The 25,225-nt window shown below is 42.6% G+C and overlaps 1 protein-coding gene across 2 annotated transcripts in view; it reads left to right on the top strand.

The window, feature by feature from the left end:
• Window positions 1-1,257: 1,257 nt before the first annotated feature.
• slc25a26 (solute carrier family 25 member 26) overlaps window positions 1,258-25,225 on the top strand; it is a 51,664-nt gene continuing 27,696 nt past the window's right edge. For both annotated transcript variants that reach the window (XM_070903011.1, XM_070903010.1), the window contains exons 1-5: window positions 1,258-1,355; window positions 3,106-3,262; window positions 4,437-4,555; window positions 11,222-11,326; window positions 12,070-12,117. In XM_070903011.1, the coding sequence (XP_070759112.1) occupies window positions 1,323-1,355; window positions 3,106-3,262; window positions 4,437-4,555; window positions 11,222-11,326; window positions 12,070-12,117 (462 nt within the window). In that variant the 5' untranslated portion in view covers window positions 1,258-1,322. The remainder of the gene's footprint in view (window positions 1,356-3,105; window positions 3,263-4,436; window positions 4,556-11,221; window positions 11,327-12,069; window positions 12,118-25,225) is intronic.

The raw sequence follows: 25,225 nt of genomic DNA, 5'->3' as shown, positions 1-25,225 counted from the left end.
ACAGGATCACGAGGGAGAGGTGAGACGCAAGAATACAAGGGCCTACAGTAATGGAAAGGCAACACAAGTGTGTGTGAAGGTAGGTCACAGAAGCACATTATTTTTACTTTTATATTTTTTTGCTTTGTCTTCTTGACATCACTGAAAATGAATCGAGTCTTAACATGACTCATAATGTCATATTTGTGGTCAAATTTAAACGTCAAGCTTGATCTATGTCAGTTTTTTACACCAAATCAGACTGTTACTGACAGCCAGACAGACCGCAAAGTCAAACGAGAGATTGCTTCTTTCAAAGCCACTCTTTCAGCACAGGGACCATTCAAAGAAACACCAGTCCACCAGTGTCTCATTCAGTTCCATTGAAAGTGGTGTAACCGATAAATTCAAGGAAGTGTTTCGGCCAAGGCAGTCTCGCAGGTTGAATGTACCTTTGTTCAACTTAAACATGCAAATTGGTGTTTGCCGGACAGTAGAAACAGTGTTGTCTTGATCCATCTTGTGTCTGAGTCTTTATTCAGGTGGTATCATCACTCTATTTGTACAAGATTACAGACAACAAATGGCAACATCACTCTCCTAGTCTAGGAGAAAATAAAGTTAGAGTTTGCAAGTCTATGATTGTTTGGCTCACACTGTTTCTTTATTATCTGCGGACCTGTGACATTACATCCTTCTGCAATGTTGAGAAGGCAAATTTGAGTGCTGCTTAAGAGCTCCTTTACCAAATAGCCTGTAATTCAACCCAGTGGCCAACCAGTTGCAATGGTCCAGCATTTAGGTGGTGGTCAGTCTCCCACAGACTGTTGAATTAGAGCACATCGAAGTAAACTTTCAACAGAATTTCCATTCTTTTAGAAGAATGAATAAACACAAAAATCAAGTTTAATTTGTCTTTGAACAATTTATTTTATAGAATTATATTAGTGTGGGTGAATATGTCTTTAACTCACAATCACTTTATCTATGACCAGCGCACATTGAGCACTGACACTGAGTATTCTTTTAGTAATTACCTTCTTCAATGTTTTTCTTTGCAATTTCTACACACACCCCCAAGATGATACCTTAAGTCTCGGTACCATTAAAGCTCGTAAATCACAGAATTTAACCTGATTTAGTGAAATGACAGAAATGTACCCGCTTAACAGCGTCCGACATCACGTGAGAAGCATGCGTCATGACGTCACGCGGAAGTAATTCAACCAAGATGGCAGCGTCCTTGACAGGCATGTTTTGATTTCAGTTGAGTGTCAAACATGCTGAACAGTTGCACATTTACGGTTTGCGCGACTGACAAGGGAAGGTTTTGAGAGCGGAGCATGGAGAGACGAGAGTTCGTCGCGTCCCTGGTGGTAAGGCGGCAATTTTGTACAATATGTAATGTTTTAATATTGCCATCAACCAACCTCTTATTTAACCACATTTAATCACAAATTTAGTCGGTTACTTGCAGTTGAAGACCAACTTACCACAACAGCTTAAGTCGTGGATATATTTTGTTCGTGTTCTGCATATAAGCTAGTAATAATGAATCTGTTTGCAAAATATAGTATGAGACAAGCCAGAAACTAGGCTAGCCTGTGTAACCTATTGCAGCCACAGGTTAATATCATTTTAAATCCTAACGGACGGCAGGTCTTCTAACTGAGCAACTAACGTTACACAAGTCGAAAACTACAAAATAATACAAAAGTTTGACATTACGGGAGATAGCTAACTGGGTAACTACTGTCACATGTGAAGCCACACAGAAAGTGTTACTGTAACTACTTTAGGGCAGAAACAGCTCTGTGTATTTACAACAGTTACTGTGGATGAGAGCATCTCTCCGTGTGTGCACGAGCCAGGGGGCGGGGCACCCCTACTCTTTTACACACGTGCCCTTTTCAAAGGACAAATCAGGACTTATTGTTCCTCTCAGTGTTTTATTTTCTGGTCAAAGAGGGAATGACCGAAATGTTATCAGTTCAGCAACAATGACAAAGTAACATGGCTTTCGCGTGACTATGACTCCTACTTTCACTCCTCAAGTCTTTGGGAAAATGAGAACCTTTTGTGTCTCTTCATTCAAAATTGACTATAATGAGACGTAAGGAAGAGCAAAGGAATATCCTCAGTGGAAAATCACTATATATGCTACAATAAGTAATGTTTTTTTGGTTTTTGGATCTTAGATGAGGTGACAAGCCAGTAAAGGCAAAAGACAGACATGAGTGATGAAAAAATATGTGTGTGAGTGTGTGTGTGCAGTGCAAACATTACCCTCTTATTGTGTTATTGCACGTTTATTATAGTGTTGTACAGTGATAGAAAGTAAATACAAGTAAATACTTCTACTTCAATACAGAAAGAAATATTGTATGTTTTTACCCCACCTTGTCACTCCACTACTTTTATTTGACAGTTTATTTTATTGACATTTATTGACTTTGCTACTTTACCTGACAAAGATTTTAAATACAAAACATACATGCATTGTTATAGATTAACCTACCCACCCACATTAATGCATCAGTAATGATAATTCAATGTTATAACACAATGAAAGACAACTTTTGATACTTAAATATATTTTACTGAAAATACTTGTATTTTTTCATTGTGGTGCTGCTACTGTTACTTAAAGCACCGCATTGTCTTGGTTGTACGGTCTGCATCTTTACTGTTTTGGTCAGCATCAGTGAAAAAGCTCTGATGAACCCACTGTACACTACCTGCCCAGCACCAAACAGCATACAGGCAATATAGTGGGGCATTTAGCAGCTAAAGAGCCAGATATTTACCTCAGGAGTTGGTAGAGACCAAAATGGATCTTAAAGGTGAGTGAATGTTGAAGTTACATACGTCAGGTAGCTAAAACAATCGCTCCAAAGTTTTCCTAAGGTTGCCCTGTCTCAGCTATATGTGTAAATAGGCAACTGCTAACAAGTTTGCCATATCAGCTTAATAAGATTACAATATATCAGCTGTTGCGATGCCCCCAAATGGCCATAAAAATCAATGAATGCAGGTTTAAGTAGAAGATCTGAACGTGTCTTCCACCACTGGTGTTATAGAGTGTGTATTGCGGCATTATGTCTCACAAAGTGATTGTCTCTCCAGGCAGGAGGCTGTGCGGGGATGAGTGTGGATCTGACCCTCTTCCCCCTGGACACCATTAAGACAAGACTGCAGAGTCAGCAGGGCTTCTACAAGGCAGGGGGCTTCAGGGGCATCTACGCCGGAGTCCCATCTGCTGCTGTCGGCTCCTTCCCCAATGGTAAGACGCTCATTGTGATAGCTGGATATATGTTCTGATGAAGGTTCACTGGACACTATTGTTTGTAATTGACATTCTCCCAGAGGTACACACCAAACAACCAAGATTCTTCTTTGTTTGGGGTCATTCCGAGACATCGACCAAGTAACTGTTTGAGTTGGGTGTTTAGAGCTTCCTTTAGCTGTTACACATTCATTTATTTATGTCAGCACAGTGGTAATGAGTTAAAGCACAACTTTGTAGACTTTTGTTGGTTTGTGAGGGTTGCATGGTTCCGTTTAGTAGTTCACAATCAAATTAGTTTTATTTATTTGATTTGTATTGTAGGGTTTTCCACAGGCAACAACGTGTGGCTGGTATTGTTTTCCCCTTGTGAGTCTGTGTGTGGTGTATATATGTATGCATGTAATATTATCCCACATACATGATGATTGCCATGGTTCTAAACAAAGAAAGAGCAAATTACAATATCTTGCGATAAATCCAGCCCTTAAATCATGTTAAATATTTGCACATTAAGGTACCATAAATATTTCAAATAATGACTAGCCAAACACGTACTTCATCATAATATTATTTAACAAATTACATCAAAGATTATCCATTAACCTTCATGTTAATTCCTAAGCACACCATAATCTCAATCAATAGAAAGAGACTGCTACTTACACTGAAGGTTATTCAAAAGACACATGGCAAACACCTACAAACACTCACACAAGGGGAATGTGTTTGGAGACAAAGAGGAGAAAGTCCTTGTCTAGGCATTTCCAAGTAGACCTTTGAATGGATGAAGTTCTAAATATAGGAATATTTTAAAGAATTACTTTGCATTGAGGCTACTCTATTTGGATACTGTGTGGTGCAAATAGGAACACTGGTATTTGATCATCAATGCACCATTCAATCAAAGAGTTGCATGAATTTATGACATTTAATGAGTCAGTATGACTATGGTTTGAAAAGTGGGAATAAGAAAGAACTGAACTCTGTTCACATGAGACACACTTAACTTTCGAAGCTTTTGCCTTCATTGTACATGCAGACAGACACACATACACACACACTCGCTCACACCTCAGTTTCTCCCCTGTCAGTGGTAGTGAGGGATATTAATTGCTGTATGCTGGTTGACTAATGGGCCTTAAATGGCTGTGGTTCTGCTTGGTTTCAGCTGCTGCTTTCTTTGTCACCTACGACTGCACAAAGTCCCTGCTCGGTGCTGGCGGAGTGCTAGCAGCACCACACATGGCACCTGTCACTCACATGCTGGCCGCCTCCCTGGGAGAAATAGTAAGTCTTCCTGTCCCTGATTCTCCCAACTTTTACCTCCTCTCATTTGGAGCTTTACTCCTCTTTCACTTTGCTGGTACACTTTCACGTCATGTTTATTTCTGTAGGCCTAATTCATTTTCAGTCGTCCATTCTTAGAAGCAGCACTTGCTGTTGCTCTTCCACACATCTGCTCTTCCTTTGTTTCTCTCCCACCACTGTGAGTCCCAAATGAACACCACCACCACGTTTGTTAACGTCATTGCCTTTCCAATTTCACACACCACTATGCAAGGGGGCAGCAGGGCAAGTATGTGGTTTTGGCTGTAGGCCCCGGGGTCCAGCTGGGTGAGTTAAGGGGGCTTCCTCAGGACTGTTCCACCATTTCCCCCACTAGCTGGGTAAATAAGATCTCATTACTGCCTTTTGACTCATCTACTTTCCCAGCTCAGGCCCCCAGACTCTGCCAATTTAGTCTGGGGAATTCCAGCTTGAAACCAGCGAGGAGCAGCGCAATTTCCTCAGTCCATCCTCTCCCAATCACTCGCAGTGAACCACAGAATCTGAGCCATATGGGGGCCTCGCGTATTCACATTGGCATGAAGGGGGGTAGAGGGGTGGGTGGTATGGAAAGAGGGATGCTCCCCTGCTATACCACCATGGCTTTCTGCAAAATACTAGGTTTTCAGTATTCATGGCTTTTGGATGAATGTAATTTAGCCAAGTTTTGCATGTTTATGAAATGGGATTATTCCACATGGGAGAGTGTTCACTGTGCTTGAGTTTATCTTTCTCTTGGTGTCTCTCAGTGTTGAGGGAGGACACACGTTCTTATATACACTCTTATGTTCACACAAATCCAGTAAGAGTTGGATTTTGTTTTTAACCTCTGGTTGGGAGTGTAGCACTTAACAATCTGTGCATTTCCCCCACTTTTTGTCTATGGCACAGTCCAGATGAGTGTGAAAGGTGAGGCTGAGGTTGCGGCTACCTTTAACCCCTTCCCCGCTGTTCTGGATTTGAGCACATCAAAGGCTCAAATCCTCGGGAGTGGAGCTGAGCAGAGCAGGGGCGGTATCCCACTGAATTCTGGCAACTGGATACGTCTTGTTCAAAGAGAGTAATCTTCAGGCTTAGCAATGAAAGGCCTACCCTAGTGCTGCCCCGAGTGGTATGCGAGGCCTAAACGCCCTCACCATGATGCAATCGCTGCCACATATGATTCTGTCTGTGTCTCCTCAGTCATTGCTAATGATTTTTAATTAAAAGTTATTGCACTGAGGCTCTAACATAAGCTTGGCTGAGTTTTGGCCAAGTGGGTGCGATTTACGTGTTATGTCTAGTGCTGAACAATTAGTTGATTAATCGATTGGTCGATTGAAAGAAATGTTTCTGCTTTTCTTTTTTTTATATGATTGTAAATTCAATATCTTTTGACTTTGGACAATAAAAAGGATTTGTTATCATTGCCATTTGTAAAACAAATTTCTTACATGTTATAGACTAAATGATTATCGAAAGAATAGAGCTGAAATAATTGCTAGTTGCAGCCCCAGTTTTGTCACTTTATCATACATTTTGAGTCCTCTGTTTTCCTCCTTTGTATGTTATGTATGTATGTATGTATGTATGTTTTGCATACATACAAGTATATTGCATCATCTTGTTTTGCAATTTTTTTTATTAGTTCTGTCTTTAAAATCTTTCAGGCCATACTTTATGATGAAAGAACATGAATCTCACTCATTCATATGATTTCAGTGCTTTAACGGGCCTTTTCAGAATGGCCATTCCACACTGATGATGTTGGGAGGAGATCAGACTCCACCTGCTCAGTTCAGTGTGTGTGTATCCTCCAGGTTTAAGCCGACCTTAAACGTTCTGGTCCTTCTTATGCTCTTAAAAATCTACTTTGTGTCTGTAAAGGCTGTGTTTTGTTGTATTTCAGTGCAGAATGTTATTGTAACGTGGCAGACGGCTTCTTCAGTTCTCTTATTTGTCTATATTTAAACCACACAGGCACGAAGACACACACAGTTCTTCTGCTTATCTCTTACCTCAGTCCAAATCTGAATTGTTAAACACAAACCACACTGTCAACACGAACGCAAACTCAAAACAGATTTTCATTAGCATCATGTTTCGTCTTCCACTCTGCATTATATGTTCTGTCCTGCCAGATTAAGACAGGGTCACTTGTTTTCACTGTGTTTCTCTGTTGCTCTTCCTCCTGCCTGTCTCTCTCTTGCTGGGAGCAGCTGGGGGCGGGCAGGCTTTGACACACAGGAACTTAAAGAAGGAGATGCAGCTTGTTATTTGTTCCTTGTCTGACTTCCCCACTCCATCCCTTCATCAGCCTGTGATCCTTTCCCCAGGAGTCCATTCAGTTGTGCTCTACCAACTGTTTACTCTGCACAACGTTCACAACAGAAGCTTTATGGGACTCATTGCTTCGCTAATCCCATCCCCAAGCCTCCCTCTATGGATGATGTGCTCAACTTGGCACTAACTTAGTAGATGTGGACTTCAGTCAAAGTCTATTATGATCACACCAGAGGGAATCGTAGCACAGAATTTATTCTGCATAAAGTATGAGATGGGAAGTGAAAGAAAGAAAAGAGAACACTTGTACACACTTAAGTCGAAGCAGTTTTTATCTTTATAGTCAAGCCTTGGGTCTAACAGATGTTCGTTGAGGGGGAAGGAGGATTGGTTAGGCATATACAGCAAGAGCAAGCCTCACCACAGTAATCACTATATATGAAATATTTGTGAGAGTTAGAACTACTACAATACATATAAAGTTTGAGACCTAAATAAGTTCCTTCATTAGATTCAGGGTCACAGGTGGTGGAAATATGTACTTTAAAAGCACAGATATAAAGCAGAAATTCACTAGAGCTGTTGGAGGGTGGTCTTCTCATGTCATAACTAATGCTGTTTCTGTATTAACCTACTTAATGCCTGGCTTAACTTGTAAACAGAACAGACAGACAGAGACAGGGAGGACAGAGAGGAGGACAGTCACAAGTTGTAGAGAGGAAGAACTAGAGAGGGTCAAGACAATGAGAGAACCCCCCCCCTCCTCTGCCAGAAGCGTCCAGCGTCCTGATGTTTGTGTGACTGTGGTGGTGGGACGCTCCCATAAAGAATGTGTAAGCTGATGGCGTCTGTCAGGCTCTAGCAGGCTGTTATCCAGCCATTAGATCAGATTTATCTTCATTCCCATTCGCTCGACGTCTGCCCTGAAAGCTCATTTGTCAAGGCCAGGCGGCGGGCTTCTCTCGCATCTATAAACCCCCCCACCGCCACCACCACACCACCACCACCACCACCACACGTCTGTGGGAGGATGTACTGGAAAATACAGTGTGACATGACAAGATAGGGGGACAGCAAGAAGGAGGGAGCAAGAGGGAGGAGTTTTGGGGGTAGAAACTGGCAGCCACTTAACTTGGCACTGAGAAATAATCCATGCATCGCCTTCGAGCAGCGCCACGCTCTGTGATTTATTGGCTGTTGTTTCAAATTTGGAGACACGCAGTGTCCTCATCTCTTCCCTTTTTCTTCATGACCTTTTTTCTTCCCTTCCTTCCTTCCTTCCTTCCTTCCTTTGTCGACCCTTATTTCAGTCTCTCTTGGTACTATGGTGCGTTTACAGAATTGGGCGAGTAATCAAAACCTTGTGGGAGTTTGGTGCTGGTACATACGATGGTACACACTGTCTTTCAGGGGCAGAGATGTAGATGTTGTGGTCTTCACAGGCTTTACATTGAGTGGGAAGGCACTGTTCTTCCACAGGGTTTTAGAGCATGTTTAGTTCCACTTGTCTCATGATCGATAGACACGTGTTCAGTAAGAGATTACGTTGTGTAGGAAATGTTTCAGCTGGAGTTTATTGGTTTGGGCATTGTTAGAATTAGGCTAAAGTTAGGGACATCTGTCTTTATATGTGTGACTGCAGCAGTTCCTCTTTGGCAAATTGTCTGTTTTGGTGGTTAATGCTGTATATTTCAATGACAAATATATCCAAATAATTGAGGCCCATAACAGTTGTTGCAGCCTGTGTGTTTTTCTTACCTGTTGTGTCTTTATGGTGCCAGATGATAATTCTGGTCCTGATACACTGACCACTGTGTCCTGGTGGCTGTGAGCGGTAAAAGAGGGATCTAGCAAAGGAGTGGAGGACGGAGGGATGTAATGACTCAATCTGTGGATTGATTCGCTGGCTATGCCGATAATGTGCTGCGAGTCGCTGCTAATTTCCCATTCCTTATTGTGGTTCGCCCATGATTGAGCGCCGGCTTCTTACCTTGTTGTTTGGCAGCCAGTGCTGGAAATTGAAAACACGCTCTGTCATTTGGATTAACAACAACAGGCCAAGGGAAACTGAAAGGCTCCAATCACAGACAGGCAGCCTCCTAATTAACGCTGCTTGACGAATCCAACAGCTCTTAAATAAAGATGAATGGTAGCAGGGATTTAAAAGACTGCCAGTGGGTGTATAATAAGTTTACAAGCCAGAGGAAAGCATTGATAATGAAGGGCAAGCAAAGTATGACGTCTGTCATCATGACAGCCTTCCACCTACAGCCCTCCCCTAAACGTGAGGTAACAAGCTTGACTTGTAATGAGGGACACCTACCTAAATCTGCGGCTCTTTCAGTCTTTCTCTTTTTTTGTTCTTTCTTTCTTTCAAAATGTGATGAAATAGTACCTCTACATCTCGACACAGGATATGACTCTATTATCCAGACTTATTAAGCCCCAGCCCTATTTTTATCATGCCCTGATTCACGGCCATTGTTCCCCCCTTTTCTGCTGTTTTTTTAGAGATCTGAAATGGCCTCGGAGGCTGCACGCTTTATCTTCTATCCACTCAACATCATTCTCCCCACCCCTAGGCGTGCAAATTACTCCCAAATAAACAATGTCCCTAATTTATTTTATATAATCTCTGGCTCATTCTGCCTTCCCCTCTGCAGTGACAGGAGAGGAAAGGCCGTCTCAACTCCAGGCCCCACATCCAATTACGTCAGTAATTACTTGTCATAGCCACTTTCTTTCTATTTAGTTGCCTTGTTCTTGTCCTTTGGAGAATTGGTTTGGGGAAAACATGATGTATTAGAAATGGAAACTTGACCAAAGGGAGGGCACATGAGATCTTTGAGATGGATGCAGCCAGCGTAGTTATCACAGGGAGGTGATGCTGGTGAAAGTGTGGCCACTTGGTGGTACTATTGCACCGTGATTGGGTTTCAGCGATGCTATGGTCATACCTGAAATACCAATAAGAATTGTGCTGAATTCTTCATAGCCACTTATTCAGGTCTTTTGTTTTTGCTCTTATGTTCAGAGGATGAGGTTTATCTGTTCGTTGAAAAGTGGAAGAACTCGCTCTGGCCCGCAGCAAAAGTAATACAGTGAAGGTCAAAACAAAGCTGAGAAATACACCAAATCAAAATCAATAGTCAATACAGGAGATAAAGGAGATAAGGAGCCAGGACTGTGCCTGTACAGATTCACATGTTATGTCTGTAAAGTCTTCTTCAGCTCAGTCTGTGATTTCACTTGACTTCCAGCTCTGCCGACTTGCCCATTCTCCTTTTGCGCTCCACATATATTCACGTTCTTGCTCATAAGGTGTCCTTGGTGTATGGCAGAGGAGACGACAGAGAGGATAAGTGGCTGACAGAAGTGAGCCCTCTAACAGCTGTCGGGATAGCCTTCTCCCCCTCACAGAGTACGGCAATACAGCCTTATCCTCCAGGGCCCCTCTCCTCTAAAACTTCCGATGGGGCCCAAACGCTAAATCAGTATGGATAGCTGAATGAAGCAGAAGCAAAACAGGAAAAGGGGTGCGTTTTATCTTCATTGCAGTGCCTCCATCACTCTTTCTCTTTCCTCCTCTCTGCACGTCTTGGTGCTGTGGCGAGGGTGGCACTGGCAGACTGGCATCTGTATGACCAAGGGGAGTCGCAGCAGGGGGGCGACTCACAAATCGCTCTGTAAGATTGCTTGCCGTCAGCCGGTATTTCCGCTCTGATGCAGGATAAATGGGAAATCAAGTCGCCAGGTGGGCAGCTGTGCCTGCCTGCCTTTAGGGCGATGGGAGTTATGAAGCATAAATATTCATGTCTATCTTCACTAGCTGTTGGCAGTCCATATTTTTGTTGACATATGGTGGATGGGTTGGAACTTGTAGCGGGGAGTGTGGCTACTGAGCTGTGCATGTGTGTCTGGATCCATCAATGTGTTTGTTGGAAGCGCGTGTTCTTTGGACGCAGATACATAGTCAGCCTGATGGCCTTTTTACCTGTTGCTCAGGTGTCATGTCTGCTGTGTGTACTGGTTTGTTAATTGACCCAATTGGACACTAACTAAAGCACTCGTTAGCCCGCCAGCTCTATGTAATTGCTCTCCTCATGCCGTGCCATATCATGGCCACCTGCCACATAGCAAGAACATACACAGGCTAGTGTTATGCCCAGCAAAAGGGCACCTGGGCGAGTGATGTGTGGTGGGGTGAGGAATGTCTGCTGACACACCTGCCTGCAATTTAGCAAAATATGAATAGCGAAAGCCCTTCAGAACGATATACACCTCTGTAGACTGAGATATCCTGTATTCAGGCAACACCATTGGACAGTATCTGGTCTGTTAACCCATGCTCTTTCCATCATTTAGGTGGCATGTCTGATCCGGGTGCCCACAGAGGTGGTCAAACAGAGGACCCAGGCTTCTCCCTCATCCACCACCTACCACGTCTTGCTGGCTACACTCAGAGAAGAGGTACACAGCAATCAGAGGCACTTCCTGAAAGAATCATTTTAACTTTTGTGGTTTTGGCCATCATTCCGATCAGTGATTATAACACTGTTAATGGGAGTCAAGTGATATCGCTGAAAAGAAGTTAGTTGGGGCAAGACACACAAGCACAGAGAGCTCCGACAATCAGACAGATTTTAAACAAACCTGGACACATAAACCCGGACACATAATACTAAAGGCCTGGGTATGCTCCAAAAGAACTAGTTCATATGACATGCAACCATGTTTGAAAGCAAAAGTCAAGACCACATTCGAAGGCGGGTTGAAATATGAAGATATGATATCGTTTAACAGAGCACACTTTCGGAGGCTGTTAGTGCTTCATCCAACAAGTGCTTTTGTTGGAGCATACCGATGCCTTAACCCTAACCCAACTCACAGCCCTTACTTTGATGAGTAAAATGTCATCATAAGGTTGAAATGAAGGCCAAAACTACGAAAAAAAGCTTAGTATTCTTTTTTCCCCTATTTGATAATTTCACAGATGCATTTCAAAACCTTTCATATGGTTGTTGTGAAATATGGAACTTGGTTACTTGTAAAATAATTGCTTTGTAACACTCGCTTGTGCTATTGAGTAAATATTCATGATTTCTTAAAGGAAAACATTTCTTGTTTTTTTATTGTAGCGAATGCAAATCAAGTGTATATCTGTGATTCTAATAAGTGTGTGTTTGTGAAATGTCTCTGTTATCCCTGAGCAGGGTGTCCGAGGCTTGTACAGAGGATACGGGAGTACGGTTCTCAGAGAGGTAGGATTAATTCAGATGTTTTTTTTCTCAGTTGCTCTGTCTGCCATCCATTAGTGTCAGTGATAACAACCAAAATGACAACCAATAATACCTGTTCTAAAGCAGATTGAACACTTGTTATGTCTGTCTTTGGAAATTTCTATTGAAACCAATTTCAAGAGTTTATACTAAAGACAATTACTTGACTCCTTGAAGGCTGTGCAGTAAATTCTTTTTGATAGGCTGGATGAATATTGAGGGTTTCCACTCTTCTGATTGAAGACATTTTAATTTCTCTTGGGCTTTATTGAAGTTGGAAATATTGATTTACAGGTTTTTTCCCCTCACTTTCATCTCATTCAATTACTTGTGCAAGATGCTCTCCCTCTTATTAGAAGTACATCTGATTAATTAATGCAATTAGTTGCGTTATAAATGCAAAACAAAACAAGGATAAATGAGCATTGGGCTGCACTCCTTTGATGGCTGCTCACCTTTTTGTAATGAAAAAGCCGCTCTAGTTCTTTGATTCATGATCTTCTGTTTAATTGCACCTGCAGTGTATGATAACACAAAATAATTGTAGCAAAAGCTGTATAGATCTCTCACTTGTAGCCCTCCCCCTGCCTGATAAGTTTCAATAGAACTGGAAAAGAAAATGAGAAAGGTAGGCAGAGGGAGAAAGAAGTGTATGAAGGTGACACTTGTCTTTCCATCCTCTTTTTGGGGAGGTGGGTGAAGGCGTAATCTAGTCCCCTCCGCTGTGCTAGCCTGTACTTATTTTCTGCCTCACTAAACTGATGTTATTCACGCAAATTCCATCTGGACAGCTGGGGAAAAAAAGGACAACAAGACACTGTGATTTCTCCGAGGGGCTCTGAATAAATGAATACATTTGGAGGCTGGCGCACGGCCTGTGTGCATACTAACACTGGCAGATGAAACGCAACGGTGGCGGCAGGGATTTGGGGCGCGGGAACGGCAAGGGATACTCCGCGGTGATTGGCTTTGACGTGTGTCAGGAAGGTAATTCATTTTCTCTCGGCCTCCTTCGCTATCCGCACATCTCCCTCCTTCGACCAAGCGACCCTGTCAAGATAAGTTTGTTTATGTGGTATGGCGTGGCGCCTCCTCCCCCTTGCTGGCCCACTAATTGGGGTCCTCTCTGTGCTATATATTCATTAGGGTTCAGAAGGCATTTCTGATGGGCATGATATCACATTAGGGCAGGATGTGTGAGGTTCGACCACGGTTGCGAGGCTGGCATGGACTTAGAAGGTCTAGTGTAGGTGTGACTTACTTGGTGATCCGGTTCACATTGTAGCACCAATCTACATCCAGATCATCATGTGTACCAGAACAAGTTTCAAACAGTTCAAACACCACAAACATGGTGGATTTTACACAGCGCACTGGAACAATGCCCTAAGTTTTATTTAAAAAACATATCTGGACTGTTCCCTAATAGGCATTAATTGCTTTTTTCTTTTGCACCACATTAATCTTTAGAGAAATTGAGAAATTGTCAAGTTGTCTGCTGAGTCGGCCTCTTTTGGGTTCCAGCTGAATAGAGAATGAAATCAATGAGGTTCAGATTGTGGTGAATAAAATTGTGCTGTGAAAAATGACTTTATTCAACTTTGAAAAAACAAGGACGTATGAATTAACATCAGCAGGACAGGATTTTTAAGAAAGAGTACATGCCCTAAGAAAGAGTACAGTCTTGTTTTAAGTCCCAGACATCAGCTGTTTATGTTGTCTGTATGTTCATTTGTATTTATTTTATGAAAATGAAATGAACCCAGACTCTTTTGACATCTAATCATCTGGGGATGCCTGTCATTTTGGAAGGATCCCGTTTCAAGCTCTAACAAGGACATCCCAAGCGTCTCCGTTTGGATAATACCATCTTTCACCACTAGATGGCATGCTAAGATTAGCACTGCCTTGGAAGTTTGTGCCTGACTTTCTCTCATTTTACTCCTTCCCCCCTCTTTTTTCCTGTCTCTCTGCTCCCCCATTATACCAATCCAGCTTTATGACATTTATGAGCAGCAGTCACTGCAGTGAAAATGATGGCTTTTTTTATGGCGAGTCCTTTTGATTTTTCTGATCTAAAGAGCTGTGAGGTGATCTCGGATTTGATCTAACTGCTCCAATTTGAGTTTGAGTGATGAGCCTGAGATGGGTTATTAGATAGTAATTTAGTAATGTGGCGGTATGAGGCCTGTAGAGGGATATGTGAAAGTGAAGCTGACAGTGTCTGACACAGTCGACTGAAGAGCCTGGAACATCGTCTGATTGACTATAGCATACGGCCACACTACATATATCTCTCATACTTCTGCTCTTTCACCTACGCAGTCTGAAAGCCGCTTTATCTAAATCCATTCTGTTCACATATTTAATTGGGTAAGCACACAGACAGGGGAGGTAATTGAGCTTGCTCAGTGAGACTGAACAGTCTACAGATGAAAAATGTGTTTCTGGTCTTCCCTTTAGCGGTGTTATACATTTTTTTCTTAAACCAGACTCTGAATCAGCCTTAAGGTTTCTCCACCCCAACAGCTGGGACCTGGCAACCTGAGGTACAGGATCTTGCACTAGGGCTTATGAAACACCTCTCCGTCCAGGCTCCTCCACACCACACCTCTGCTTCCTCTTTATCCCTCTCCTCTTCAATCCCTGGTTGATCCCTCCTCTGCTTCCTCCATCAGGGGGTTTGGCTGTACGGAAAGATTTGCTGACTTGGGTTTTAACTGGTACCAACAGGCCAAATTTCATCGCTCCAACTTTGGGATTTCTGCAGTTTCTGTATTAATTTTTAGTTCTGGTTTTTAATGATCCCTTTCAAAGCATATCTAGGGCTGACTTTGAGCTACAGATGGGTGACAAATTAAAGGAAAGAGTTTTAGTAAGGTGTTGAGCCACCATAAGCCTCCTACACCAGCGTCAGTGCTCCTTGTCAGATTCTCTGGAACTCTACTGGAGGGATGAACATCACTCGTCAAAAACATTTTCCCTCATGTTTTGATGATCGTGGTTAGAGACGCAATGTCCACCACACTCCCAACTGTAAAGGCCACAGCATATGATTCACATCATTTAGATATTCATCAAACCAGGGCTACGACAAATGATTATTTTTAATATTCGATTCATCTGTCTATTATTTTCCTGATTAATCAATTGATTGTTTGGTCCATAAAATGAAAAAAAAAACTAAAAAGAAAACGCCCGTCACAATTTGTTGTGTATAGTTTGGTTTGCCAGACCAAGAGTCCAAAACCCAAGGATTTTGTGTTCATGGAATATCATGGAGGACCAACTGAGTGGTTGGAACAATTTACTTTTTTGCTTTTTTGCTTGTAGAAATAACTTACAAGACTAATCAATTATCAGAGTAGTAGTAGAAGAAAGACTAGGGCTGCAACTATTATTTTCATTTAATGTTGTTTATTATTCTCAATTAATCATTTGGACTACAGAAAATAGTTAAAGATGGCCACCACAATTAAATGAAACCCAAGGTGATGTCTATAAATTGCTTGTTTAATCTGATTAACAATCCAAATCCAAAAGATATTCTGTTTTCTATAATATAAAACAAGGAAAAGCAGCTAATCATCACGTTTGTAAAGATGGAAACAATAAATTTTTTGGCATTTTTGCTTGAAAATGCCTTTTAATAATCTTATTCTCTTCATTCTTGCAGGGCCAACCTCCACTTCAGTGTGTTTGATTTCTCTTGTTGTTTACCCCTCTGCTCAGCTTCAGGCACACTGGATTGGTCTGGTGTGTGTGGTATGTGCAGTCACAACCGTGCAATGGCAGCTCAGTTTGTGTGGTGTGTCCGTTGAGGTGTAATACAAAGCTACATAGATACATACAGTGAGGGGGTCCTGCTTCCACTACTGGGATGCTGAGGTTGAAACCGTATCAACAGGCATGCAGCGGAGCAGGGCAGAGCTGACCCCTGCGCAGCCCTTTTTTTGGAAAGGAGCCACTTTTCACTGTCTGTGACGCAGGTTCAAAAAGGAGAGGTGAGGGGGAATCACTCTCATATCCTGTCTCTGTGTGCACTGATCCACAGCGACTCATGTTTATATACCCTCATATGACTAAGACTGAGCGGAGAGAGGGAAGAGAGACTGGGCAGGGGAAGCAAAAGAGTGTTTATTTTCCTCTACATATGTAAAGGCAGGATTTGTGGGACACGTGCGAAGGAGCAGAGGCTTCCTCCTGCTTTGTGTTTAGAGTTGGACCTTGTCAGAGCAGCTGCCATTAATCACTCAGAGCCAGACAGCATACCAACTCTTCTAAATGGCTTCAACACCTTAAAAAGCTTAACAAGACTGGATTAAATGAAATGGAAATGCCATACTATTGTACTGGGAAAAAAAGAGAAATTAAACCCAGGAACCAGCAAGATGACTGTTTTCACTTGTGCCTTTTCTTGTTTCATTTTGGGCTGTTTGTAATAGCCATTTGTAGCTGTTTGCTATTTCACAGTTACAGAATAAGATTTGTATCAGTCTCTGCAAGTCAGCAGAATAACAGCCAATGAAATGGACTCAAAGATGGAGGGGAATGTTTTAAAGAATGTGAGCTACCGATGCTACCTTATCTGTTTACATTGTGATCAATGAGTAGGTCTAAGAGTCCTGAGAAAAGCTGTTGACCTCTGTAGATATGCCCCTTGACATGACTTGACCTATAGAAGGGTGTGTGTGTGTGTGTGTGTGTGTGTGTGTGTGTGTGTGTGTGTGTGTGTGTGTGTGTGTGTGTGTGTTGGGGGGTGGCGCGTGTTTGACTGTTTCTGTTACAGGGAGAAACAATAGAGGAGTGTCAGCCATCTAGCCAAATGTATTTTCTGGTATAGGACATAGTTATATCTGGCATTGAATTAGCAGAATGTACACACAAAATGGCGTCTTAAAAATTCTTATTGCGCTACTTTTGGAAGTTGCAAAACCTCTTTAAAAACTTTCCATCCATTCATTATTCCTGTGCAAGGCTACAAGGGAAGCTAGAGCTTATCTCGGCATGTATGGAGAAAAAGGGGGGAACATGCCAACTCTACAAAGGAAGGATCAGGTTTAAGATTTGAACCCAGGCCCTTTTTTGCTGATAGGCAGCAGTGCTATCCACTAAGCCACCGTGCCATCCACATAAATCCCAAAAATAAATACATTTATTTTGTGTTACTAGAAGAACTAGAAGGTTGGCTGGCAGTAGCTTGTTTGGGACTTACCTTGAACTTTACCTTTGGTAAGTTCTAGCACAAGAAGAGCCCCATGAAGCGGACAACCAAAAAGGCTTGCATCAAAGATGTTCTTGTTTGAGTTTTGTTGTTATGGCTGGTCCCAAGGACACAATCTGGAGGTAGTTTGTTTAGCAGTTCTCAGCAAGAAAACTGAGTAGACAAATCGGTGCAGCAGCTCAACAAAGGTAGTCTCACCATGCAGCTGTGCATGTGCCCTTCATACACCTGGTCTCTGAGTTAATTGATAACCCAAGTCCACTACCAACCAGCCAAAAGAAAAGGCAGCCAACCACAGGTATAAAGAGGCCTCAGTCTGATGTGTCTATTCACATTGTGAGTTTAAGTAGAATTCATTTATGTGATGAATCACTATATGTCTACCTGCTTGAGTTATGGAATATCATTTTTGAATCCTCCTGCCCCCGTTTGAGTTGTTTGCAGGTCGAGCCGACCTTTGTTGGAAGAGTGATGGTCTTGTTGAGCTATGGAGAGTGATTCCTCTTCGTCACTGGGTGATCTCTATCACTTTACCACACACGTCACTCCTGGAATTAATGGTTTACTCCCACCACCACTCTGGATGACGGATGGATGGGCTTCTTGGCTGCACCTGTCATTCACATTAGTGTGGTTGTGTGAATACAACTGTTTTTCTGTACCTCATCATACATCCATGCTGGCCCGTGCACCTGTACTACATCCCCCTCAGTCCCTCTGGGGTGGACATTGGCATAGTGGCCTTTGCTGCAAATCTGACTAAACCTCAGTTACCTTCCTAAGATCAACACATGGTCTTATTAATGACTTCTACAGTCGGGTGTGCTTAAGGAGTTAGCTGCCACGCTGTCAGACCCCCACGTTTGCTTTCTGCTCAGTGCATGACTTGGCCAAGGGACACTTCAGGGCTCTCTGTGCATGATGCATTGAAAGACTGTGCCACTGAGAGCCATGGATCACACACTTAAGTTAAGTATGTTTGTCCCCATTGAGCTCTTCAATCCACTCAAAAATCCATCATTGTGGCTATAATTTGTAATGCAGGGATTCACTGTGCATTTCGGAGTTTTTTTGTGTCTCTCCGAGACTTATTACGGATATCTACTGCCAGACGTTTTTCCAGGAAAAAAAGACACTGTTGTTTTAGTTGAGTTGTTTTTATGCCTCTCCCCTCTGCTATATGCCTGTCTGTGTATGCTTGAGTGCTATGGACATGACCACGGTGTCCATGTTAGTCAGTGTGTCTCTCCAGGTCTCTGGGCTATGTTTGCTTCCCACAACTTTACGCATGTTTGTCTCAACGCGAGCAGAAAACCTCTAGTACTCCACATGTGTTTCTAATAACACACAGCTCCGACGGCCTGGCAAGGGACTCGGGGGGTGGGAGGATATTTAACAGAGGGGTGGGAGGGGAACGGAGGGAAAAGGGACAGCAGTGGTTTGGATGTCATGTGGAAGGAAATAAGTGTCAAGAGTATGCTCCTGTATGTTGGAATCTGGTGCCAGTACACAAGATTGAGTGTGATACATTATTCCCCTGACAGCAATACTTGCAATGCAGATTTAGTTTGAAACCTGTTCCACTTGAGTTAGCAGGCATTAAAGTGACATAATGCTCTAACTGCTTAATTACAGTGGTGCCCATCTCAATCAATCAGCGTATTATAAAGTCACGGTAAGAAACCTTTACATGAGTTAAACCTTCAATCTGATCTACTCTAAATAACAGTAACGTCTTATTTTCACTTTATCATGGGGTGACAGGAGAGAGTGAGAGTTAAGGGAATGGAGGGAGGATAAATCAGTGCTGTGCAATAGCCAGACATGGGGAAGCACCCGGTAATTACAGCACCACATCTCTCTCATGAGAAGCAACGATGCACATCCTTTTCCCCCTCCTTTCCAAAACCAGGCAGTTTCATCTCTCATGTCTGTGGATTTACACTAACGTTTAATTCAATGTAAAATATGACCCCTGGTGTATTCAATTGGCTTTCGGAATGTAAATCATTTTAGACTCAGACAATGAGTTGCATTTTTCAATCACATTACGATCTGCAGGACTGTCGTGTAGTTTACAAGGTTTTCTGTTGCATAAGTGCCCTTTTTCCCAGACAGTCATATGAGGCTCTCCAGAAGCAGCACCTGCTCCCTCCCCCACCCAGCCAGGCATATGCCTGCCCCTGTTTCCTCAGCCACAACCTTCATCTTGCTAGCAGCAGTGCTTACGACCCAAAAGCATCTGGAACAAACCACCTGAATGTCAAGGGTCACTCTGTGATGTCACTGCTTAATGTCCAATGGAAAAAAGAAATATAAAGTGTCACTCGCACCATGAGCATTCACCTCACTCAACCCCAGCAGAGGTTAGCAGTTCAAACCAATTCATAATTCAACACTCATCTACATTCACAGCAGTCCAAGCTGGAGCTGGTTATGTTTATGTGAGCCAAGGGGTTTCATGCTTTAATATTTGAGCTTGGTACACCACAATAGTAATTCAAACCATGTCAGATTAATGAAAGATTTCACATTTTTTGTACATGTTTGATGTCAGCAATGAGAAGATCATTACAAAACAAAAGACCATTCTTCTTGTAAAATACCATTGTTAAGTTAACTACTTCTCTCCAGCACATCTATACAAACTTACTAGCCCCAGTGGCTGGGCTCAATGGATACTTGGTCGGTCCACCACTTTTGTCCAGACTGAAATATCTCAATAACTATTGGATGGATTTCCATGAAATATGTACAGACAATCATAATCGCCAGAGGATGAATCCTACTGACTTTGGAGATCCCCTGACTTTTTTTCTAGCGTTGCCATGAGATTGACAGTTTTGGTTGTAAGGCAAATATTGGATGAAGAAATTGGTTCAGATATTACAGGTCCCCTGATGACTTTGGTGAACATCTTCTGTGCCACCACCAGGTCAAAGTGTTAGACTATCCAATGACGTATCTCGAGATGTACGCGATGGATTGGTAGAAAATTCTGTACAGGCATTCATGGTTTCCAGATTATGTATCCTACTGACTTTGGTGATTCCCTGTCCGTTCCTCTATGGTCACCAGCAGGTGAAATGTCTCGACAACTTTTGGATGTATTGTTATGAACTTTGTTATAAAGCATAATTTTTCCCTCAGGATGAACTCAAGCAATAACATATATAAGTGAGATGATTGAACATTGGTGATCGCCTGAGTTTCCTCTAGTGCCAGTGACAAATGTTAGCATGCTAAGATTGTGAACATGGTAAACACTATACCTGCTAAACATCAGCATATTAGCTTTGTCATTGTGAGCATTTTTGCATGCTGACATTAGCATTTAGCTCACCATTGTGCTTAAGTATAGCCCCATAGAGCCGTCAGCGTTGCTGTAGATTCTTGGTTGAATGTCCAGTTTTCCCAATTTTCTCCACAGGTCTCACCTATGAAATGGGAAATGATGCATTTGTGTGGAATGAACGAAACAAAGGCTGTCTTAGTGTGAGCAGTAATCACTACAATGGCTAAATAAAGCACCCATAGAAACTCAAATGTCAACAACATAAAATTTAAGGTCCTTAACCAGCAGTAATTGTATGATGGCCAACACATCCATTGTGTCAACTAAAAATGATGTTGGAGATCAGTCACCAGAAAACAGCAAACAAGAAGGCAGTGTTGGACTAAATAATGAAGTTGAAATTAATTAAATGACTATTCAGTCTGAATACCATGCTAGCTTAGCACCTGATTTATTTTATTTTATTTGAGGAGCCTAAAGATTAAATATTGGTGGGGTTGTGTTAGTTCTCAATGAAAAAGTTTAGATGTCTTATCCATAAAGGGCTGTTGTTTTTATATTCACTAATGATAGTGCACCTCAGCATTGTGTTGTGCAGCGTTTTGTGGAGGCCTGTAATGGATTGATCAGGTCCATGAATGGGTTTGTTTGACTAACTCATCTATCTGTGTGTGTGTGTGTGTGTGTGTGTGTGTGTGTGTGTGTGTTTCAAAGTGGCTGCGTCACTGCCAGTATACACTTCTCTCACTATGGAGATTCAGTTATTTCCAGCTGTGCTGCTGCTGTTCTTATCTGATTCCCAGCTGATAAGATATGTTTGTGTTAGTGAGGAACAGGGAGAGAAACATTTCAGTTGGCCGTCAGGCAGTGATTGGTTAGCTGGAATGACTCTGGTCTGTGTTTTATTGCTGTGGGCACTGCTCCCAGAGAACATAGTGTGTGTGTGTGTGTGTGTGTGTGTGTGTGTGTGTGTGTGTGTGTGTGTGTGTGTGCGCGCACCTCTGCCATGTGTGTTTTCATACAGGCATGTGTGTGTGTGCCATGCTGGAGATATCAAAGCAAGCAGCCTTATTCTGGACCTTCCTGCCCGCTTTACTCTAGTTTGCTCTCTTTCCTTTAAAGGGAAACTCTCACGTCATTACTGAGACTATTTAACAGCCTTAAATGTTACCTGTATTTATAGAACCGAGCACTTCAAATATATTGCCAGAAAAATACATGCAATGCTTTCTGCATTTAGCCAGCTTTTGGCTGTTCATAAAATACCCTGTATTCATTACAAATGCTGCACTGGCACGATGGCGCCCAGTTACAATAAACCACTAACATTGAAATGTTTTGCCTGACAAATGTACAACCACAATTTTGCATGTATGGTTAAAATCCAAAACAACTGTAGTGACATTTTTGTGTGACTGACTACGGTCAGACCAGCTGGCTGATATTAGTAGCTAACATGTTAGCATTAATATAAGCTCAAGGCATGACATTGTTTTACATTGTTGGATGTATACAAACATGTTTGGTTAAACGCTCACTCACTTCGAATTCAGGTGCTCTCGTTTCTTAAGATACTAGTCCTCTCTTACAGTTTATCTCTGAAAAGGCCCTTGTTGTGTTGTGGTGGCACATAGATTCAGAATACCTTTGTGTTGCTGTCCATATGCAGCATGGTTAAGTTAACTACACCATAATATATTGGTTCTGTTGATTTAGAGCTGTTGTTGTTTCATTTTGGAAAAGTTATCCCAGTTTGCTAGCTGCTGGCTGTGTCAGTTTTTATTTTTCAGGTTAGCATTGCTAGTGTCTCAGTTAGGCACTGCTGTTGATTTTCTGCTGGCCAAGGCTTGATATTGGTTCCCCAATGTCTGTAGCTTGTATAAATAACCATGTTTCTCCTCTTGTTCCTTTCAGTTTGTCTTAGAAAGGAGATTAAAGTGCCAGTCTTGCACACATTCAGAAGTCTGCCTGCACTGGCTTCCACGACAGAATTCAATACCTCTTAAATTGAGGTATTTGTAAGCACAATTGGAAAAGACAATAACACACCCACTGTGGGTTGCAGCTAAAACCGAGGAAGTTAGACCTTTTTTTTCCCTTTACTGACCTCCCCACAAATGTACCTGATGGTACATCTTCATTTCAGAGAACCACACAACATGGCACAGAAATATTAGTCCAATTATGACATCGAGATAAAGTTGAAAAGCGCATTTCCCTTTAAGCTCCAGCCTTGCTAATGATATCAAACAGTCCTGTCGGTGCAAGCATCATTTTCTGGCAAGCAACTAAAAAATATTAACCCTTCAGTCTGCAGGCTTCTCAACCAGCTCTGTAGCTAAGCTAACTCAGCAAAACCAACCTCTTGCACTCAGCACCAACACATTTCCTCTCAGTCCGACTCTCCCACGTCTTGCTCCCAGCCTCAGCCAGGTCCTCAGGCAGCCATACATCTCTCTTCCTGTCAGCGGCTAATTGGTTGGCCCTCAGGGCATCCTGTGTCACACCACACCACCATTCATTGGCTAATATGCACTCTGCCGTTGATGTCATCTGTCAGTGGCTGTGACAGATCCAAACTGTCATGTTTTTAAAGAATAAGTCTTTCATTGGGCTGATATATAACCAAGAAATTATATCTTATTATGTCAGCATATTTTCCATGTGTTCAAAGACCGACTGTGAGGATACTGAAAATGACATATGTTAGTTTGTTCACCGTAACATTCATAGTCCCAGTTTATGAATCCAGTCCAGTCCCAGTAATAATGTTTTATCATTTTAAATTTGACATCCCATGTAAATGTTCCTGCTGTGTCACAGTGTAGCATTAGCAGCATGCTATACTTCACCCCCCCCCCCCCCCCCATTAAAGGCTGTGGAGAGAAAGAAGCATCAGGTGTCTGTTGATAAGGAAGTGTGTGTTTTGTCCCTTTGTACCTTCGCCTGTTCTGATGTATCAGGTGTCCATTTTGAAGCAACAAGCTGCACACAGGTGGGAGGAAGAAAAAAGAAATCACCAGCACAACGTAGATATTATTCAGAGTTTCTGGGAAGCATTTCTCATGTCGATGGAATTGCTCACTTGAATCTTTGCCAGCTCGTTTGTTTCTCCGCCACCACCACCACCTCTCCTCTGCTCCCTCTCTCTCCCACTCCACCTCAGAACAAGTCTTAATTTGTCGGGAATATTACTGCCCTGTTCCGACGTTCGCCGGGCTGCGGCGGCTTATGGGAACTGTTGCCAGCTGCTGATTTGATTTGCTCACGGGAGATGTGCCGGTGCTCAAACCTCTCCCTAGTTTGGCTTGTTTAAACACACACACACAGACACACACACACACACACACACACACACACACACACACACACAAATACACACACACACACACACACACACACACAAATACACACACACTCTGTGCTGCCCTTGGCATTAAAAACTGTCAGATGGAATTCTTCAGCAAGTGCACTCACTCTCGTTCTAGTTTTTACAGCGCCGGGGAGCTGGAAAGGTTGGGATGAGTGATTGCTAGTCGCTTAAGGCAGAACACTCCTTATAGTTACACAGTATAGGCCTTAAAGGGACACGCGCTCAGGCTGCAGGATGCACACAACTGCATGGCCGCCGACACTCCCTAATCTGTGACAAATTTAGGCTTTGAGGAACTGCACTGAGCACAAGGGGAGTTATGCTTTCTATGTGTTATAGGTTTAGGTTTGGATAGGCATATGATTTGTGTGAAGTGTGCCTCAGGGGAGTGTAAAGACAGGTGTGTGTGTGCTTGAACAGCATATGGGGGTCTGTTTTCTGTTACAGGGAGAGGAGGCCTTGGCTTCCACTAACCAGCACTATACAACCACCAAGAGAGAAGTAATCCAACCTTCTCTCTCACTCTCTCTCTTTTTCTCTCTGGCACTCTCAGTTTCCCCCTCCCTCCCCTCCCTTCTCCCTCTGTCTCTCCCCCAGGCCTCTCTTATGAAGTGAGAGGCCAAACACAGGCCCGGAGTGCCGGATCAGGCTCCCTCTATCGATTGACTTTATTTATGTGTTTGTTTATTTATTTAAAAGGCCCTGAACCCCTCTGTCCCTGAGGTGTACTTAGGTGCCACACACACACACACACACACACACACACAAACACACACACACACACTCTCTCTCTTTCTCTCTCTCTCCCGAGCCTGTACACATACAAATTCCTCCTGTGCTCCTATGTTTAGCCAGGGTTTCTGCAGCGTCACTGCCGGGTGTAACACGTGTCGTCACTGCAGTAACTAGGTGTGACATTAGCTCATATGTGCATGCACAACTTGTGTCCAGTGTTTAGAAACATAACATAGAGCTGCCCATAATCAGGAAATAATTAACAGCCCATATGTGGTTAAAACAGGGACAAAGCTGGAAAATGAAATAGGCTAGCACAGCTTAATTTACAGGAGCTAGTCCTCCAGAAGCTGGATGATAATGCGATATTATCGACTTTCAATAGAATCGTATCATGATGGTAAGATCATATCATATTATTGTTTGACCACATTTTATGCCCAAATTACAATTCCAAAAGCCC

This window comes from Enoplosus armatus, chromosome 3, assembly GCF_043641665.1.
Source record: "Enoplosus armatus isolate fEnoArm2 chromosome 3, fEnoArm2.hap1, whole genome shotgun sequence".
Lineage (NCBI taxonomy): Eukaryota > Metazoa > Chordata > Actinopteri > Centrarchiformes > Enoplosidae > Enoplosus > Enoplosus armatus.
Note: the sequence above shows the minus strand (reverse complement) of the source record. Positions and strands in the feature narration are given on the sequence as shown.